At 49.0% G+C, this 16,517-nt stretch overlaps 1 protein-coding gene across 2 annotated transcripts in view; it reads right to left on the reverse strand.

Annotated features, from left to right (window-relative positions):
• Positions 1-13,577: 13,577 nt before the first annotated feature.
• Positions 13,578-16,517, reverse strand: part of LOC119402138 (DNA topoisomerase 3-beta-1) — a 42,188-nt gene continuing 39,248 nt past the window's right edge. For both annotated transcript variants that reach the window (XM_037669260.2, XM_037669259.2), the window contains one exon: positions 13,578-13,903. Coding sequence is in view for 1 of the 2 variants with exons in the window: in XM_037669259.2 (XP_037525187.1) it covers positions 13,682-13,903 (222 nt within the window). In the remaining variant the exon portion in view is untranslated. The remainder of the gene's footprint in view (positions 13,904-16,517) is intronic.

Consider the following 16,517-nt stretch of genomic DNA (forward strand, 5'->3'; position numbering starts at 1 on the left):
GATGGCCTTCAACTTAATCATGGCATGATCGCGAAAGAAGTGTGGCTTAGGCGTGGCTCCAGGCGCGTGAGCAACGCTTTCACTTCGTCCTTGGGGCGTTCGCGTCACTAAACAAATAATGAAGCGGTGTTCACGTGGCTTGACCTATTGACGGGTAGGGAATAACGTGTATCAGGGGCACGATGGGAGAAATAAAACCAGGGCCTAGTTGACCGTGCCGTCGGCCAGAAAGGTATGCAATGCCAGAGGAGGCTCTATAAACACGAAACGAGTTGCAACTGGGACTTGACGCTTGTCTTTAATGCATCACCACTAAGGCTTTACATTTAAGTAGCCATAGCGATAGTGTAAGACATTCTAAGCATTTTCGTAACATTGGCAGGGCCATCCTGTAAGGATGTGAAGAAATGGCCCGTCGTTGTCAGTCAGCATGCGTTATGGGCACATCCAGGTACGGCCATGGCCAAAATTTATTTCCCGAGAGGCCTGTGTACAGAGGGAGTGTTCTGGCTTCTCTGTGTATATGTTTGTCTGTGCGGGAATATGTACGCATAAAAATTGAAATAATATTCCTTGAATTCTCCGCTAGAAGAATAATATCTTGCGAACACGTTAGCCTCTGGACTCTCTGCATGCCCGAATGCTAATTTCGCATAACATAAAACATCAATTCACTGTTCTCCAGATAGATGTGTGCGCTTATTGCGTAATGGTTACGATATTGAGGCCGTTGTCGCGAGTTCCTAAGTCGGAGCCCTGTGGCAAAATGATTTTTTAAACTTGTGTTTTTTATGTTTTTTTATTACACTAGGTTTCTGCGTTATATTTATTTTATTTTTGTTAAATAGGTTAGGAAATCCTGATGTGGCTGATGGATACCCCACGAATAGTTTTTTCCAGCCCTTTTTACTCGAAATCACGGTTCTAATGAATAACCAATAAGATGGCCTTACCTGCGCTCCGTGAAAAATCATTGGTGAGAAGGCCAACGAAGAAAAGACTTATCAGGGTATGCATGGCTGCCATAACGAACAGTGTACGAGAATGTACGCCTGAAATATACTTTCAGGAATATGGTTTCAGGAGCTATCGCATCGCCGTTTATATAGTATCATTCGACCAAATGACACCGACCTTCTATCGACCAAATAGACCAAGCCATCGACCAAATGACGTCAGAGCAGTTTCACGTTGTACTGTTACCTAGAAGCAAATAAAAACTTAGACTCTAATTCGGTAGCGAAAGAAACTATTTGATATCTTTTGGGCACTAGTGGATAAAGCGATTCAGCTTGTTCAGGTTTACAGAAGGTCGAAGTACTTGTATTACGGATCCCATATTATTGTTGGCTATCTTCAACAAGATTAAACCAAACTAGGGTGTCGACCGCAAGGTTAGGCAGCACGTTCTAAATATGAAAATGAAGTCACGCGGCGGTATCACGTCAAATGAAACGAACTGTGTATAGCACAATTCCTAGCGTATTCGCTCAACAAAGAGACATAAAAACGTTACATTGCCATTTGACCTTTACTAAAATATTCTGCCGAGCACTCTAGGACAAAGATAAATGGAGCACGCATGAGTGTTATTCATCTCTTGTAGATTCCCATGAAAAACAAATGTTGAGAAGTCTAGCGAAGAGAAGGCTAAATCTTGCAGCACGGCTGCTGCAGCAAACAATGAACGAGAATGTACGGGTGAAACGTTTTGCGGATTCACTATTGTTATAAAATGAGTCATGCGGACAGGTCTCAAAGTATGAATGTTTTTCTGGTGATGTTTTGTTTGTTACTTAGAAGGGTGAGGGATTGGGCTCGCTGGTAGGTCAATACGATCGTTATAGCGCGAACTCAGGTCAAAGACAAAAGGTACACGAAGACATGGCGCTCGTCTTCGTGTATCTTTTGTCCTTGTCCTGAGTTCGCGCTATAGCAATCGTCATTTTTTTGTTTGTTGTTATAAAAATAAAAAAAAATACCGCCATATCCATGAAGTGAATGATGATGAGTGGGCGAAGCTCTGGAGCTAAATCTGGTAAACCGTGAATCCTCCGTACATTGCGATGCGCCACCAACCTCTGGATCGGTGGCTTGTTGTTGCCAGCGCTGGCGTCTCGCTTCGGCTTCTCGAGCTCTCACCTTAAGCTTCGCTTTTAAGAGTTGAACGCGATAGCGATATCCGGCCCCATCTTCATAGTGCTCTGTTTCGCTTGTCACTATGTTCAGTCGCCCGGTCTCACACACACGCACGCACACGCACGCACGCACGCACACACACACACACACACACACACACACGACACACCTATAGCACGGTACAGGTTCACCCACCTCACACACACACACTTAGACATACCTATAGTATACGGTAAAGGTTTCCGCCCTCTTCAACAGCATATATATATATATATATATATATATATATATATAATCTCGAAGAAAAGATGACCGCGTTGCGAGCTGGCATGCAGAAGAATAAGCGCAGGATTTCTAGATGTATCGGTCAAGATCCACTTTCGCGGTGGTGGTATTATCGAATTTTGGGCAAAAATGTTATCGGTATTAAACGCAAGAAAATGCATCATTTCCAAGGGATGTTGGCCGGGAATGATATATATATATATATATATATATATATATATATATATATATATATATATATATATATATATATATATATTATATATATATATATATATATATATATCATAGTGCAGTGAAGCCAACGGTCTCTAGAACAGAACAAATGCTTATGAATGCTATACAAATAGATTTATTATTCGGAATGTACTTCGGGCATTTATTCAACGAATCAATCCAATCAAGCATTAAACGAAATTGTTGTGGGAACTATTTTTCAAGAATAACTCGGTATATAAAGGCTTAAAGATATGTGAGCTCAAAGTAAGTTACATCAGTTGACCCACTGGATTCAGAACCTCAGGCGCGACAATGCTATATTTTATTTTCACTACCACTTGCCTAATAAAGTAGGCAAAATACACGCGCCTTTGCAGTTACAGCAGACTTGCGATGCACAACTAAAAGAATGAAAATTGAGTGGCAAATTAAACAGACCAAGGTGAACCATTGCTTATTCACGAGCAGGTAGCTTCACATTCAGGTGCCTCGTGAAACAGCATGCTGTGCCAAGACGCTCTGTCGAACAGGGTGGTGACCCGTGGTTTCACGAGGCATATTGCCCGTGGTGTTCAGTGTCTCATATATCGTCGGTATCGTCGTATTGCATTGAGCAATACGACGATACCTGTTTTCTTCTGTTTTGCTGACACCCTGTCAACCAAACATTCGCGATCAAATCGTTACTCGGTAAATTGCAGAGTATAATTTCCCCGCAGAAAGCACTACTGCCAAAAAATTCAACTCCAGCACTTGTCAAATGGGTGCCGCGGTGCCACCGCCGGACTGCCTAGGGGGGGCCGGGCCCCTCCTTAAAAAAATTGCACCATTTCCCGCTAACGGGGATCATGAGGCGATGCGAAGCCGGAGCACTTGCACGATCGCGTTCCGTTGGCGTTCGCTGGGCATGCTACCGACCTCGCGTCTTGCAACGCGAAGAGGAACGCTACGCGCGTCATTCCTTTGCGCAGTAGCCACCACGCTCTGGAAACACAATGTTTGACATTTTCTGCTTTTGTTGTAATAAAAATGATGCAACATGTTTTTTTCATAATATCATTCTGCGGTCCTTTGAAAACATTTTGGGGGACTTTGAACAAAATTGAGATTGGGTTTTTTTTTATTATAGATTTTTGAATGGAGGAGCACTTTTCTCTTTTTGGTGTTTCAAGCATGAAAATTTACTACTTTGAATATTATTAGAAAAATACAAATGCAGAGGTTCATTATTCACATAAAGGCCTATTCATACTGCAAATATGAACAAGCTAAGATGTTCACAGAAGTAGCCATAGCGTCCCAAATTTGACTGATTTTCAAAAACGCAGCGTTTTTCGTGAATTTTTAAAAATACATAATTTACTCAGAATTCCATGAAATGATAAGAGCTATTTCCTCTTTACTTCTACTTCCGCCAAAAAGAAAGATATTTGTAATATATAGCTTGAGTAGCTGCCAGCATGGTTCCGAAGTTACGAAAACGCATTCTTCGTAAAATGGTCGTCGTCAACCGGCGACACTTGTCGAATTTTCCTGTGTTGAAAAAAATTTTTATTTGAAAACGAACTGCGATTTCGTGCTGTGCAGTCATATGTGCACAACATACAAAATTATCAGGAAAATCGGAAACATCAAATATACACACTTTTTCGATCTTTCGTGGAATCGACCCAGTGTATAACAAAAAAAAAAAGAACGATCAAAATGATAAAAGACAAAGCCATACACCATCATCATGACAGCGCGCCACAAACATCACGCGTACAAACGTGCTGATGACAATCGATTTCTCTTTGTGATAAAACGAGCGAAGGCCTGCTGACATATAAGCTGCCTAGCATAGCCATGCCCACTCGCACACGCAACCACTTTAGCTGTAGATCATGTGCTCGAACACTGACGACCGTGCTCGCCACTAGCGCTGTAGTGTGAATGTTTTTCTTTTTTCTCTCCCTCTCTCTTTTCCTTTTTTTTTCCTTTGCGCCAGTTTGGCCAATAAAGTGTGAAATTTTTTACCGGTTTGGCTACCGCGTTCTTGCCCGTCCCCACCACATGGCATTTAGGTGGACGTGCTCCGTCGCTCACGCACTAGACGCCTCCGACAAGCCACAAACCATGGGCCCGCCGCGAAGAAAACAGCAGTGCCGGCCATCAGACGCACTAGACGCCTCCGAGCAGTGCCGGCCATCAGACTAGCCGCAAGCTGCAAGGATTATACCCGTAGAGTAGTACCCTGCTCGTCAAGACAAGCAAGACGACGTCAAAGACAATGGCCAGGATGACCACGCCATTGTGCCTTCGTCCGTCGTGCTGCAGCGATTGCATTGCGACGTGCATCACCAGACTGTAAGTGCATGCATGAACAATGGTGTCGACCTTATGTGTTCGTTGTGCTGAAGGGCCACGGAGCGATCCCCGTATAACTAACATTTCATAATTGATTAGACGTTGTAAACTGGTGCAAGTTATGATCTGCGTATCCAACCGCACCTGCTTCTTGACAAGCCTCGTGTGTGGCTCTTTTGATGAAGTACAATCGAATGCGAAATTCTAGAGAACACGTGCGTGCCAAACTAGGGTGCTTCGATGCCAACGCTCAGGAGGCGACGGTGGCATCGAGGCACCATATGCCAAACTAAAAAGGGCTTTATGCCAAACTGCATCGCTGCCCCTTCTGACGGCGTAACGGCCAAGCCCAAGAGCGCGTACAGCGCACGCGCGTCCTCTAGCTTTTAACGGCCAGTGTGATATTTCGCTAGTATCGATCAGAACACGGGAGAGAGCGCAAGGCGTCACTTCTGTAATCGACTAGGAAGCGCCCGAGCGACGATATCGTGACAAAAATACCTCGTTTATGCAACGGCAGCATAGAGTAACATACAAGGACAACACTAGATGTTCAGGGAAAGATGAAATCTTGAAGCGATGAAAGATCCTTGGAACACGGTGTGTCACTGCAGCCAGCGTTTCTATCAGCGAAAGAAGACAAGTCCGCTTGTCGAAACGTTGGCTCTCGCGACAACCCTTGTTCCAAGGATTTTTGAAGGGCAAGAGTGCACACTTCTCTAAAGCCCTGTGGCTGACATCCCCTTCATCTGGGAAAGTAGCGACACACCGCGCGCGCGTATTCCTCCTCTATTGGCCTCGAGATCGTTGAGTGGCGCCCTCTCGCGTGTGACGTCAGAGAGGGGACTCGGGTGCTGCTCTTCGAGCTTATATACACACCGCCCGCGTTCGATCGAGAGGAGGGAGGGAGGGAGGGAGAGGAGAGGCCTGCTGTCGGCACGAGACGAGCCGAGCACTCGAGGGAGGGAGAGGAGAGGCTTGCTGCCGGCACGAGACGAGCCGAGCATGCGCAGTGGGGGTGTGGACGGCGGCCGAAGCTGCAGGTGCGACTAAGAAATGCTCCGCTTTAAAAAAAAATATCCAGGATCGAATGGGATTTGAACCCGGGCCCCCTGCGTGGCAGTCGAGTATTCTACTACAAAGCCACTGGTGCTCGAAACACCTTCGCCGTCATGTCGGGCAAGGAATTGCGCTAAGAGATGTAATACAGTGAAACTTCACTTGAACGAACTTCAAGGGACCCCAGGAGAAGGTTCGTTAAAGTGAAAGTTCGCTTAACTGAAATAAGTATGTTGCAACTTGTTATCAGGAGCTAAAGAAAACATCAGTTGTTGAAATGAAATTTGAATCCTTGTATTTGCAGTGCTGCTTATTTGAATGCGAATTTCTGCTTATTTAGCATGTTTTGAAGACTGCAGTATTCCGCTGCCGCACTTGTGCACTTAGGACTGCATACAGCGGTCATGATTTGAGTCACTGTGTTCAAGCTCTCATAAACATTGCCCAGCACAGCGCTCTGCTGCGCATCGAAGGACTCCACTCTTTCCAAGTACATCAGCGCTTCTTTAGCTGAAATTCTTGGTGCTTCCTTTACAAGGGTTACTTCTTCTTCCTCCTCCTCTTCTTCTTCCTGAGGTAGGGCGTTCGCTACAATCTCTGTACACAGCGTGGCGCACGTCTCAACGCGAGAGCCACCGGTGACGTGCCGCTGGCGGAATTTATCGCGTAATCCACGGTAAAGCTATGCTACAGAAAGTGCGGTAGTACTTGTCATCAATATGACGTGGGAGCATTGGATGATGTCACAAAATATGTTCGCAGAACTGAAATGTTCTCTGCACCATCTTTTGTTAAACTGAAATGCATTAGCATTGGGTCCCATGGCGCTTTGGCGGGGGATTCAAGAAAAGTTCGTACAACTGAATAGTTCCTTTAGCCGACGTTCGTTCAAGTGCTATTTTACTGTATAGCGTGGTATAAGAGTAAAGTACCAACCAGGCATCACACAATGCGAATGCTGTTGAGTCGGTCGTTTCAAGCCCCCCATCCATTACAAAGGGCTCCGCCATAATTATTCATTGTCATCCGCCCCGGCATCAACAAAGCGCACATAATGTCTTACAGCTGTGTAGCGGGTACCTCGCTTCTCCGCAGAGTGACGAGTAATGGCGTAGTGGGCGCTTCCCCACTTCGCAAAAATTATGATTTATGGCGTAGTGGGTACCGTTCAGACTCCAGAGACTTAATTGCAAGTTTTTTGTAGTAGTTTTCCCGAGAGAGTTTACAGCGGGTTCTATAGGAAGGCCACTCTTCAAGCTTTCTCTGTGACTGTGCTGCGTGTTCCGCGCGGGCCTCGTGTTTTTTTTTTTTTTTTTGGATGACGCTTCGTTATAAACAGGCAGAAGCACTCTAAAACTCGGTGCTTCAGCGTTTTCCTCTCCCTGTTCCCTTGAGCCGTGGCGCTTAAGGAATTAACTTATACAATATGATATCTGGTGTTTTCGAGCCAAAACCATGGTATGATTATGACGCACGTCGTAGTGGGGGGCTCCAGAAATTTCGCGATCATCTGGTGTTCTTTAACGTGCACTGACATCGCACGTTACACGGACCTCTAGCATTTCGCCTCCATCGAAATGCGACCGCCGCGGCCGGGATCCAACCCGTGACCTTCGGGTTAGCAGCTGAGCACCGTATATAACCGCTCTCTCACCGCGCGGCGGAAGACAATGAACTTACCGAATGCAAAGTGTACTGTATCAGGATTCAGGGGGTAATACGAAAGGCGTGTGATCTGTGTATAGTAAAAGCATGCCCGAATAACACAAGTGAGTTATGTAACTTTCCTTCCACGCGTCTGGCTGTTTGCAGCATGACGGTTTCCGACATAACAAGCAGTTCATGCCCAGAAATTTTGAACATTGCCCCTTCAGCATTTTTAGGAGCCTCACGGCAGTGCTCCAGCTTAAGTAAATTGGTGGCTTTTTCCAAAAGGCACCCGCTTGAATCCGATGCCGACGTGTTGTGTAGTGACGGCGAAACAAGGAGCAACTTCGCGCGTCCTTGCGGCTCACTCCATGTCTTTCATTTTTTAGGGGCGAAGCTCCTTATAGCGGCACCCGTTCGTCCCCTGTATGTAGTGCGTAACCAGTCTTAACGCTAGTATCTTGACCTCCAAGGTGGTGCCGGTGGGAGATTTCTCCTGTGCGTTGTTGAACAATAAAAAATTCGCAGCGTGCGCGTTAACTAAAAGCCGACTTCTTCTGTCTCTCATTCCCCATCAGCAGCCATTGGCATGTTCCAGTAGGAAACGTTAGTAGAAGTAGAAGTGTAAGTGTTAGCTAAAAGCCGACTTCTTCTGTCTCTCATTCCCCATTAGCAGCCATTGTTTACCTCCAAGATAGCGCCTGGTGAGATTTCTCCTGTGCGTGATTAAACAATAAAAATTCACAGCGTACATGTAAAATTAAAGTGAGCTGCAAGTCGCCATGACTCTCATCGACCCTTTAGTATAAACCGGCCCGATCTCACGTCTTTGATGATGTACTGGGCGTGAAGCTGCGCGACGCCGCCGCCAAGATCCTGCCGTGCGAGAGCTTCGCCCCACTCATCATCATTCACCCCGTGGATATGCTGTGGAATTTTTTTCCGCTTACTTACAACAAAAATTGCTTTTTTAGCACTTCCTGCGCAAATTGGCAATGAGGTGTACTACACAAGGCTGCACAAGCTTGATTTTTACTTGAACCGATACACTGCGAGAACGAAGCTGCAATACGGATAGAAAGGCTATTTTTTAAAACTTTGTCAGTTTTGCAACAAGTTGTCTTCTTCGATTGCTCCCGCCGTATGCTTATCAAATAGTATATGCACCCGTAAAGCCCAATATGTTAACATATTCCTCGTTAAAGAATGGGCGTTTCTTATTGCGATAGCAATTATATGGACAGTGTCGACGGGTTTTTGCCGTCGCGGCCATGTGCCTCCCGTATGAAGTCCAAATGGATAAGATCCCCCCGCACATCGTATGTTCTACCGCGGGTAAAAAGCGCGCGAGTGGGGGCGACGAACGCGGCCGACGCAGAGATCAAACGAGCCGGCCCATTTCCGTCGCTCGGAGGGTGCATGCGTAACATCACCCCGCTCGGGACGTCTGCCGTCGAAGCAGACAGGAGACGCCCCACCAGTCTTTAACGACCATGAAAAAAGACGCGAGGTGGGGGTGGTGGGGGCGGGAGGTTGTCGCGCGAGCAGCCACTTTGAACTTTGAATCTAAGGGCGCCGTCGCGATCACTGGCGCGCGCGCTATCTCCAAAGCCATCACAGCGGGCGGCTCGTATACATTTCTACGTGCTGCGCTCTCAACGCGAAGTCAATATGCGGAGAGCATCTCTACCTGGAGCAGCCGTATTCTCTTACACCAGCGTTTTCTAGTTACGCGAGATCGGATACAATACAGTTAGCTGCCAGTCTCACTTCGTATAACACTACAATTTGTTGCTACCGCTTTCCTTGCTTCGCCCTTGCGATGAAATTGACTTTTTAAATGCGAAGCATTTCTTAGCGAACCTCAGGCACTTTGGCCGTTTCTATCTATCTATCTATCTATCTATCTATCTATCTATCTATCTATCTATCTATCTATCTATCTATCTATCTATCTATCTATCTATCTATCTATCTATCTATCTATCTAGCCGCCTACGTCTGGGCGCTCTTCAGGTCGTCTCCATAACTTGTAGTATATACCCAAATTGGCATAGCAGGGGATCAGTGTATGACAAACACGATCCACTGGTCATGACATGAATAACGCAAAATACTTGTCGCGTACGTCATGAAACCCTTTCTCTCAGTCACGTGTGGCACATACCCGCATACCAGAGTTTATGGTTTACAGGTATGCGCCACAGGTGATAGAGTTCAACGAACAGAGTAACCGAAAACACACAGTGACACGCAAGAAAAGTGATAATAATAAGTGTTGGGGTTTTATGTCCCAAAACCACGACATGATTATGAGAGACGCCGTAGCGAAGGGCTCCGGAAATTTTGACCATCTGGTATAGAGGTGTGCACGGGCTCCGGGTAGCCCGAAAGCCCAAGCCCGACCCGGCCCGCGGGCCGGGCTCGGGCGGGCCGACCTATTTTCACCTCGGGCCCGGGCCGGGCTCAGGCTACTTGGAGTTTTATCGGGCCGGGCTCGGGCCCGGCGCAAAGCCCGAATCAAGCCCGAAATATAGAGAATGAGCGGGAATTGTTTTCCAGCACGCATACAGCGCCTTTTTCGCGACCGCCCTTTACCGCTTTTCCTTTCCATTCGCTACTTTAAACAAAAGGGGAGCAGGTAAAGCACTGCCTCTGTTGCGCTCCGACAAACAGAGAAATAACACCACCTGAGCTAGTGACGGCGCCACGCGACTGCTCGCGTTAGATTTAAGGCCAAATCCCATATGAGTGAAAATCACACCATCTCCCGCTAAAGGGGACCTGATGCGATGCGAAGCAGCGTTTCGGCATGTAGAGCCCGCGTTTCAGAGGGGGAGTGGAGAGGACAGGGGAGAGAGGCAAAGGGGAGAGAGGGAAAGGGGTAGTGGAGAAGGGGAGGGGAGAGGGAGAGAGGGGGCGGCAAAGGAGAGAAGGGAAGTGGTGAAGGGGAGGGGAGAGGGAAAGTGGAGAGGGGGTGTGGAGAGGGAGAGGAGGTGTGTGGAGAGGACTTGCGCATGCGCAGTAAGGGTGGTCACGCCGCACACCACCACCACCGGATTGAACTCCTTTATAAGATGTTTCACATCTAAAATGCCCGAGACAGCGACGAGCGACGCGACGTAGATCGCCTCCGTGCAAGCTCACGCTTGCATGGGCATACCCCATACGCGTGACGGCTTTGGCGAGCGAACTCCATTGTTGCTGGCATGATGCCGTCTACTTGCTTGCTGTTTTTGCACGACAATTTGTAATCTGTGTAATAGAGACTGTTCGTCGTTTGTCGTTTGATCACATTTGCTATGCTCAATAAAACGCCGAATTACCGGAAAACGATGTTTTGTTTTCGCAGCGAACCTTTAAAAAGCCGGGCCGGGCCGGGCCGGGCCCGGGATTGTGTTTTCGTACGTCGGGCCGGGCCGGCTCGCAGCCCTTTGCCGTCGGGCTCGGGCGGGCCTTCGACAAAGTCAGCGGGCCCGGGCCGGGCTCGGGCTCGGAAATACGGCCCGTGCACAGCTCTAATCTGGTATTCTTTAACGTGTACCGAGATCGCACAGTACACGGGCATCTAGCGTTTTGCCTCCATCGAAATTCGACCGCCGCGGCCGGGATCGAACCCGCGACATTTGGGTCAGCAGCCGAGCACCGTAACCGCTACACCACCGCGGCGAACGCAAGGAAAGCGAGGAAGCTGAAGACAGAACACCGCTGGAAGACGCTCAAGTACCATCCACTCGTCCACGTGGCCCGCGACATGGACCACGTGGATTACGCAAAAACAGGGATCAATGCCTCCTACAATAAATCTGCCGAGAGAACCAGTCCTCCCATCATTACCGGTGACTTCAACATTGCTTTATCAAGACCCAGCAACGCCTAGTCCTTATACTGCGTGAAAGACGGCTTGGATGTGGACAGGGCATCAAAAGACCTCGCTGCCACGTCCAGGTCAGAAGGAATCATAGATCATTTCATCGGGAGAGTCATCCAGGATTTCCACCAGCTGTGCTATACCTCGCAGTTCACTGCGCCTAGACGCATCGTAGCCGCGATCATGAACGGACCCGAATACCAAGTCCTGGTCCAGCTGCTGGGGCTCACTGATCACGGTGATGATGACCTTGTTCAAGAACTGTCAAGAACCCCTTCCACACATGCACACGGGTTCGTACGTGCGTGCGTGTGTTCGTTCTCCGTGCGTGCGTACGTTCTCCGTCATAACAGACAAGTATAGGCAGAAAACTGTAACAAATGCAACTGTACTGTAACGTGCGTGCAGTGCACCTGCGCGTGCCACTCGGTTGTGTATATATCGAGGGAAACTTTCCTGAATGAAGCTTAGTTGCGAGTAACGCCTGTCCTGCGCATCTGTGTTCCTTCTTTGTCTTGTTCAGATTCGCGCTATCTAGTATTGAATAATATAAGCACTACATATCAGCTTACCACGTCTGGCGTTGGTAACAGCCATGTTGCTGTTGGCATCTGTACGCATCTGGAAACAACTGGTTATCTAATACATATGCTACTCTTCAACACATGAGTGTGCGTATACCACTACCACATTTCTCTAGCGTCATTCCGTAACGTTTCGCTCAATGTGAAAAATTACGCCACAGTCACCATCCCCTGCACGCTTCGCATTACATCGATTCCCACGGTACGCGGGATCTGCGGAATTTTTTTTTGTTTTTTTAGATGCGAAGCAGCTTTTGCTCGGAGCTGTGTCCGTAGTTCCACTGGCGACCGTCCGCTTTCTACCAGCATAGCCATCTGTAACACATTGAGCGCGCACTCGCGCCAAGGAGAAGTCTTCTTCCTCTTGTTCTTCGACCGCCTTGATGATGATAAGTGCAGAGCACTTTAGGGGCCCGGGCTGCGGTATGCTGTCCTAGCTCGGCGTAACGCAGACAAAACCATGTGTGCTGGCACGCGCTAGCGCGTTCGGGCCTGTGTAAGGGGCTGGGTCAGACGCTGTGGCCTCTCCCCCTTACACTCCCTCAGCAATCGTGATCGCGTCGGGGAAAGAGATTCTGCAGACGCGCGATGAACCAACGCGTTGTATCCTAGCCAGAACGCGCTGGCACGCTCGAGCCTGTGTAAGGGGCTAGGTAAGACGCTGTGGCCTCTTTTTCTTACACTCTCTCAGCAATCACGAGATTCTGCAGACGCGCGATGGACCTGCGTGGCGTGCTCCAACAAGAGTTCGGGATGAGTAACAGCAACAGCAACTGCACTGAATCCATGGTGTGCTCCACTTGCAAGGGCGCGTTAACATCGGGCAAGGTGCCCGTGATGAACGGAACTTTAAGTCGACCCATACGCTGCTTCGCATCCCCACATGGTTGCCTTTAGTGGGAGTCTGATGGTGTAATTTTTTTTATGATCGGGATGCGGACTGTGGTGGGGAGCATGAGGGGAGGGGCGCTTTCTCCCAACGGCGTGGAAACTTGAAATTAGCAGTGAAACTGGAGGGGCCGCTTGCTCGAAATTTTATGGTACTGCTTCAATACCTACTTCCTACATTCACATATTGTTACGTGAATGATGAGGCGCTTGTTCTGTAGACTATGTACATCGTATATTTACAACAGCGGTTGCAGCACTTACCGGTTAGCTCAGAGCCCGAGCGGGGACAGCTCTTCGTTCTCTTTGACAAACGCCCACGCACATGGTCCGAGAGACTAGATACCGTATGCATGTAGCGATATATTAGGACGATTTTTTTCCGCGGGATTGGCAGTAGCCGAAAAACTACCGGGCCCACTTGAAATGGAATGAAACCCCTATATTTCGAGGATAGCACTGCCCTCTCTTACATTCTCCATGGCAGTCACCGACATGGTCGTGATGTATCCATCAAAATAATGGCCACAGTTCACAAATTTGTCCGTATGTACAAAAAAATGTGTTTAATGAGAAAGGCCTGCAAATAACTACATCAGATCTCATCTAAACAACAAACACTCCTCCTTTGAGCAGACAGTGATCAGACGAAGTACGCAGCCAGCTGCGCCATCTTGTCCTTGGGCTTGCCCCGACGCCGACCCCGGCCCCGGCCTCTGCCGCCACCGGCATTGGCACCCGCTGCCCGGCGGTAGTTGTTCCTCGGCTTGAGTGCTTGGTGCCTCTCCACGAGGCCCGACAGGGTCACATCGCAAAAGATGCAGCCCACCGCTTCCGTCTGTGCACCAGGGAGCTTCGTCTTCTCCTGCGTACGAGGCGAAGAGCGAACAATGTATGAGCAGTGGCAATAGACTCCTTTTTTCCAATACTAATTCAGTGCTTGGAATACAGTGTGGGCCCTCTTAATGTTTGCACATAAAAGTGGCAAAAGAACCCACCATGGTAGTCTAGCGGCTAAGGTGTTACAAAGTGTAAGAACAGCCATGTACAGCTGAACCGCCTTATAAGAGACACACACTGGGGAGCAGTTCTTGTCCCTTACATGAGGTGTCTTTTATAAGCAGGGTACCACATTATCATTTTCTGATCAACCTCTCTTTCAATGTAGGCACACTTGTGTCTCTTATAGCCAAATGCCTGTTACATCAGTACCTCTTTTAAAAGAGTTCAACTCTACTTAAATACTTTCACATGTCGACCCAGTTGGTCAACATTAATTAGCAGTTCCTCGCTACGACATGCCTCAATATAATATCGTTGTCTTGACCTGTAAAAGCCAGTGATTTCTTTAAAGCTCCCGAGGTTATAGTTATCACCCAGCTGGAATTTTTAAAGAGGTAGGTGGCAGCAATTCATCTAGTTAATATTGTTACATGAGTGACAGTCGCTTTTACAAGTCGCTATTCACAAGATATATTTGCAAGAATGGCTGCAGCACTGAGCAATCCGGCTCCGAGCTCGAGCAGCTAGCGACCTTCGTCCTCTTCGTCGGGCGCACACGCGCGTCGACAATATGGATTCCGGCAGCCTACATATCTAGCATAACCCCCGGCGCAAAGGCGCCATCTCGGCGCATCTAGACGTCAACGTCATTGGGCGAGTGGTACTGCTTCAGGCGTGCGACGTGTACGATGTCGCTGGCATGCGGGGTGGATGAAGACGACGAGTCAGCAGGAGCGATTTCATAGGTGACGGGAGTCACCGCACGAAGCACTCGGTATGGCCCTGTGTACCGAGAGAGCAGTTTGTCGGACAGGCCAACGTGCCGGGTCGGAGACCACAGCAGAACCAAAGAACCGGGCGAAAAGTGTACGTCGCGGTGTCGTTGATCATACCGACGGCGTTGGTTCTCTTGGGAGGTCAGAAGGCGAGTACGAGCGGCTTCGCGTGCATGAGCGGCCCGGCTGATAGCGTCCAGGGCGTATTCAGTGGTCGGAGCTGCTGGCAACGGAATGACTGTATCAAGGGGCAATGTGGGTTCGCGGCCAAACAGCTGGAAAAATGGGGAGTAACCAGCCGTGTCATGGCGCGAGGAATTGTAGGCAAATGTCACGTACGGTAGAGCAAGGTCCCAGTCGGAGTGGTCTGAGGAAACATACTTTGAAAGCATGTCGGTTAGGGTTCGGTTCAGACGCTCCGTGAGGCCATTCGTTTGCGGATGGTACGACGTAGTGAGCTTATGCCGCGTTTCACATGAACGCAGGATGTCCGCTATGACTCTCGATAGAAATGTGCGGCCACGGTCCGTGAGCAGCTGGCGTGGAGCACCGTGTTGCAAGATCACGTCGCGCAGAAGGAAATCGGCGACATCTGTGGCGCAGCTTGTTGGAAGAGCTCGTGTGATGGCGTAGCGTGTGGCGTAGTCTGTGGCCACAGCTATCCACCTGTTGCCAGCAGAAGAGAGGGGAAAAGGGCCGAGTAGGTCCAAGCCGACGCGAAAGAAGGGTTCGGACGAAATGTCGAGGGGTTGAAGGCACCCAGCCGGAAGCGTCGATGGTGTTTTGCGGCGTTGACATTTCTCACACGCCGCGACGTATCGTCTGACGGAGCGTGCGATACCTGGCCAATAGAAGCGACGGCGGATTCGGTTGTATGTGCGGGACACACCAAGGTGACCGGCAGTTGGAACGTCGTGAAGTTCGTGGAGTACAGCCGAGCGGAGGTGTTTGGGTACAACAAGCAGCAGAAATGGTCCGTCTGGATGAAAGTTGTGGCGGTATAGTGTACCATTCTGGAGTACGAACGAGCGATGAGATCGGTCCGAAGGTGAGGATTCGAGGCACTCGATGATAGCCCGTAAGGATGCATCACGGCGTTGCTCGTCGGCTATGTGGGTCAGTTGGGAAACGGTGCACACGCAAGCGTCGGTGTCAGGGACGGTGCGCGACTCGCCAACCGGATAGCGAGATAGGCAGTCAGCGTCCTGATGCAGGCGTCCAGACTTGTACGTCACTGCAAAAGTGTACTCTTGCAGTCGCAGAGCCCAGAGACCAAGTCGACCTGTGGGATCCCTTAATGATGAAAGCCAGCAGAGCGCGTGGTGGTCGGTGACTACGGAGAAGTGAGTGCCATATAAATATGGACGGAACTTGGAGACCGCCCAGACAAGAGCAAGGCATTCTCTTTCGGTGATCGAATAGTTGCGCTCCGCGGGTGTAAGGAGGCGACTAGCGTAGGCGATAACGCGGTCGTGTCCCTGCTGACGTTGGGCGAGGACGGCTCCGATCCCGTGACCACTGGCATCAGTTCGGACCTCAGTCAGGGCGGATGGGTCAAAGTGGGCTAATATAGGTGGCGTCGTCAAAATTGTGATGAGGTGAGAGAAGGCGGCAGCTTGAGTGGACCCCCACGAAAATGGGACGTCTTTCTTTAGAAGATCAGTAAGTGGTCGAGCGATTGCTGCAAAGTCTTTCACGAAC

The sequence above is a fragment of the Rhipicephalus sanguineus genome, chromosome 8 (assembly GCF_013339695.2).
Source record: "Rhipicephalus sanguineus isolate Rsan-2018 chromosome 8, BIME_Rsan_1.4, whole genome shotgun sequence".
NCBI lineage: Eukaryota > Metazoa > Arthropoda > Arachnida > Ixodida > Ixodidae > Rhipicephalus > Rhipicephalus sanguineus.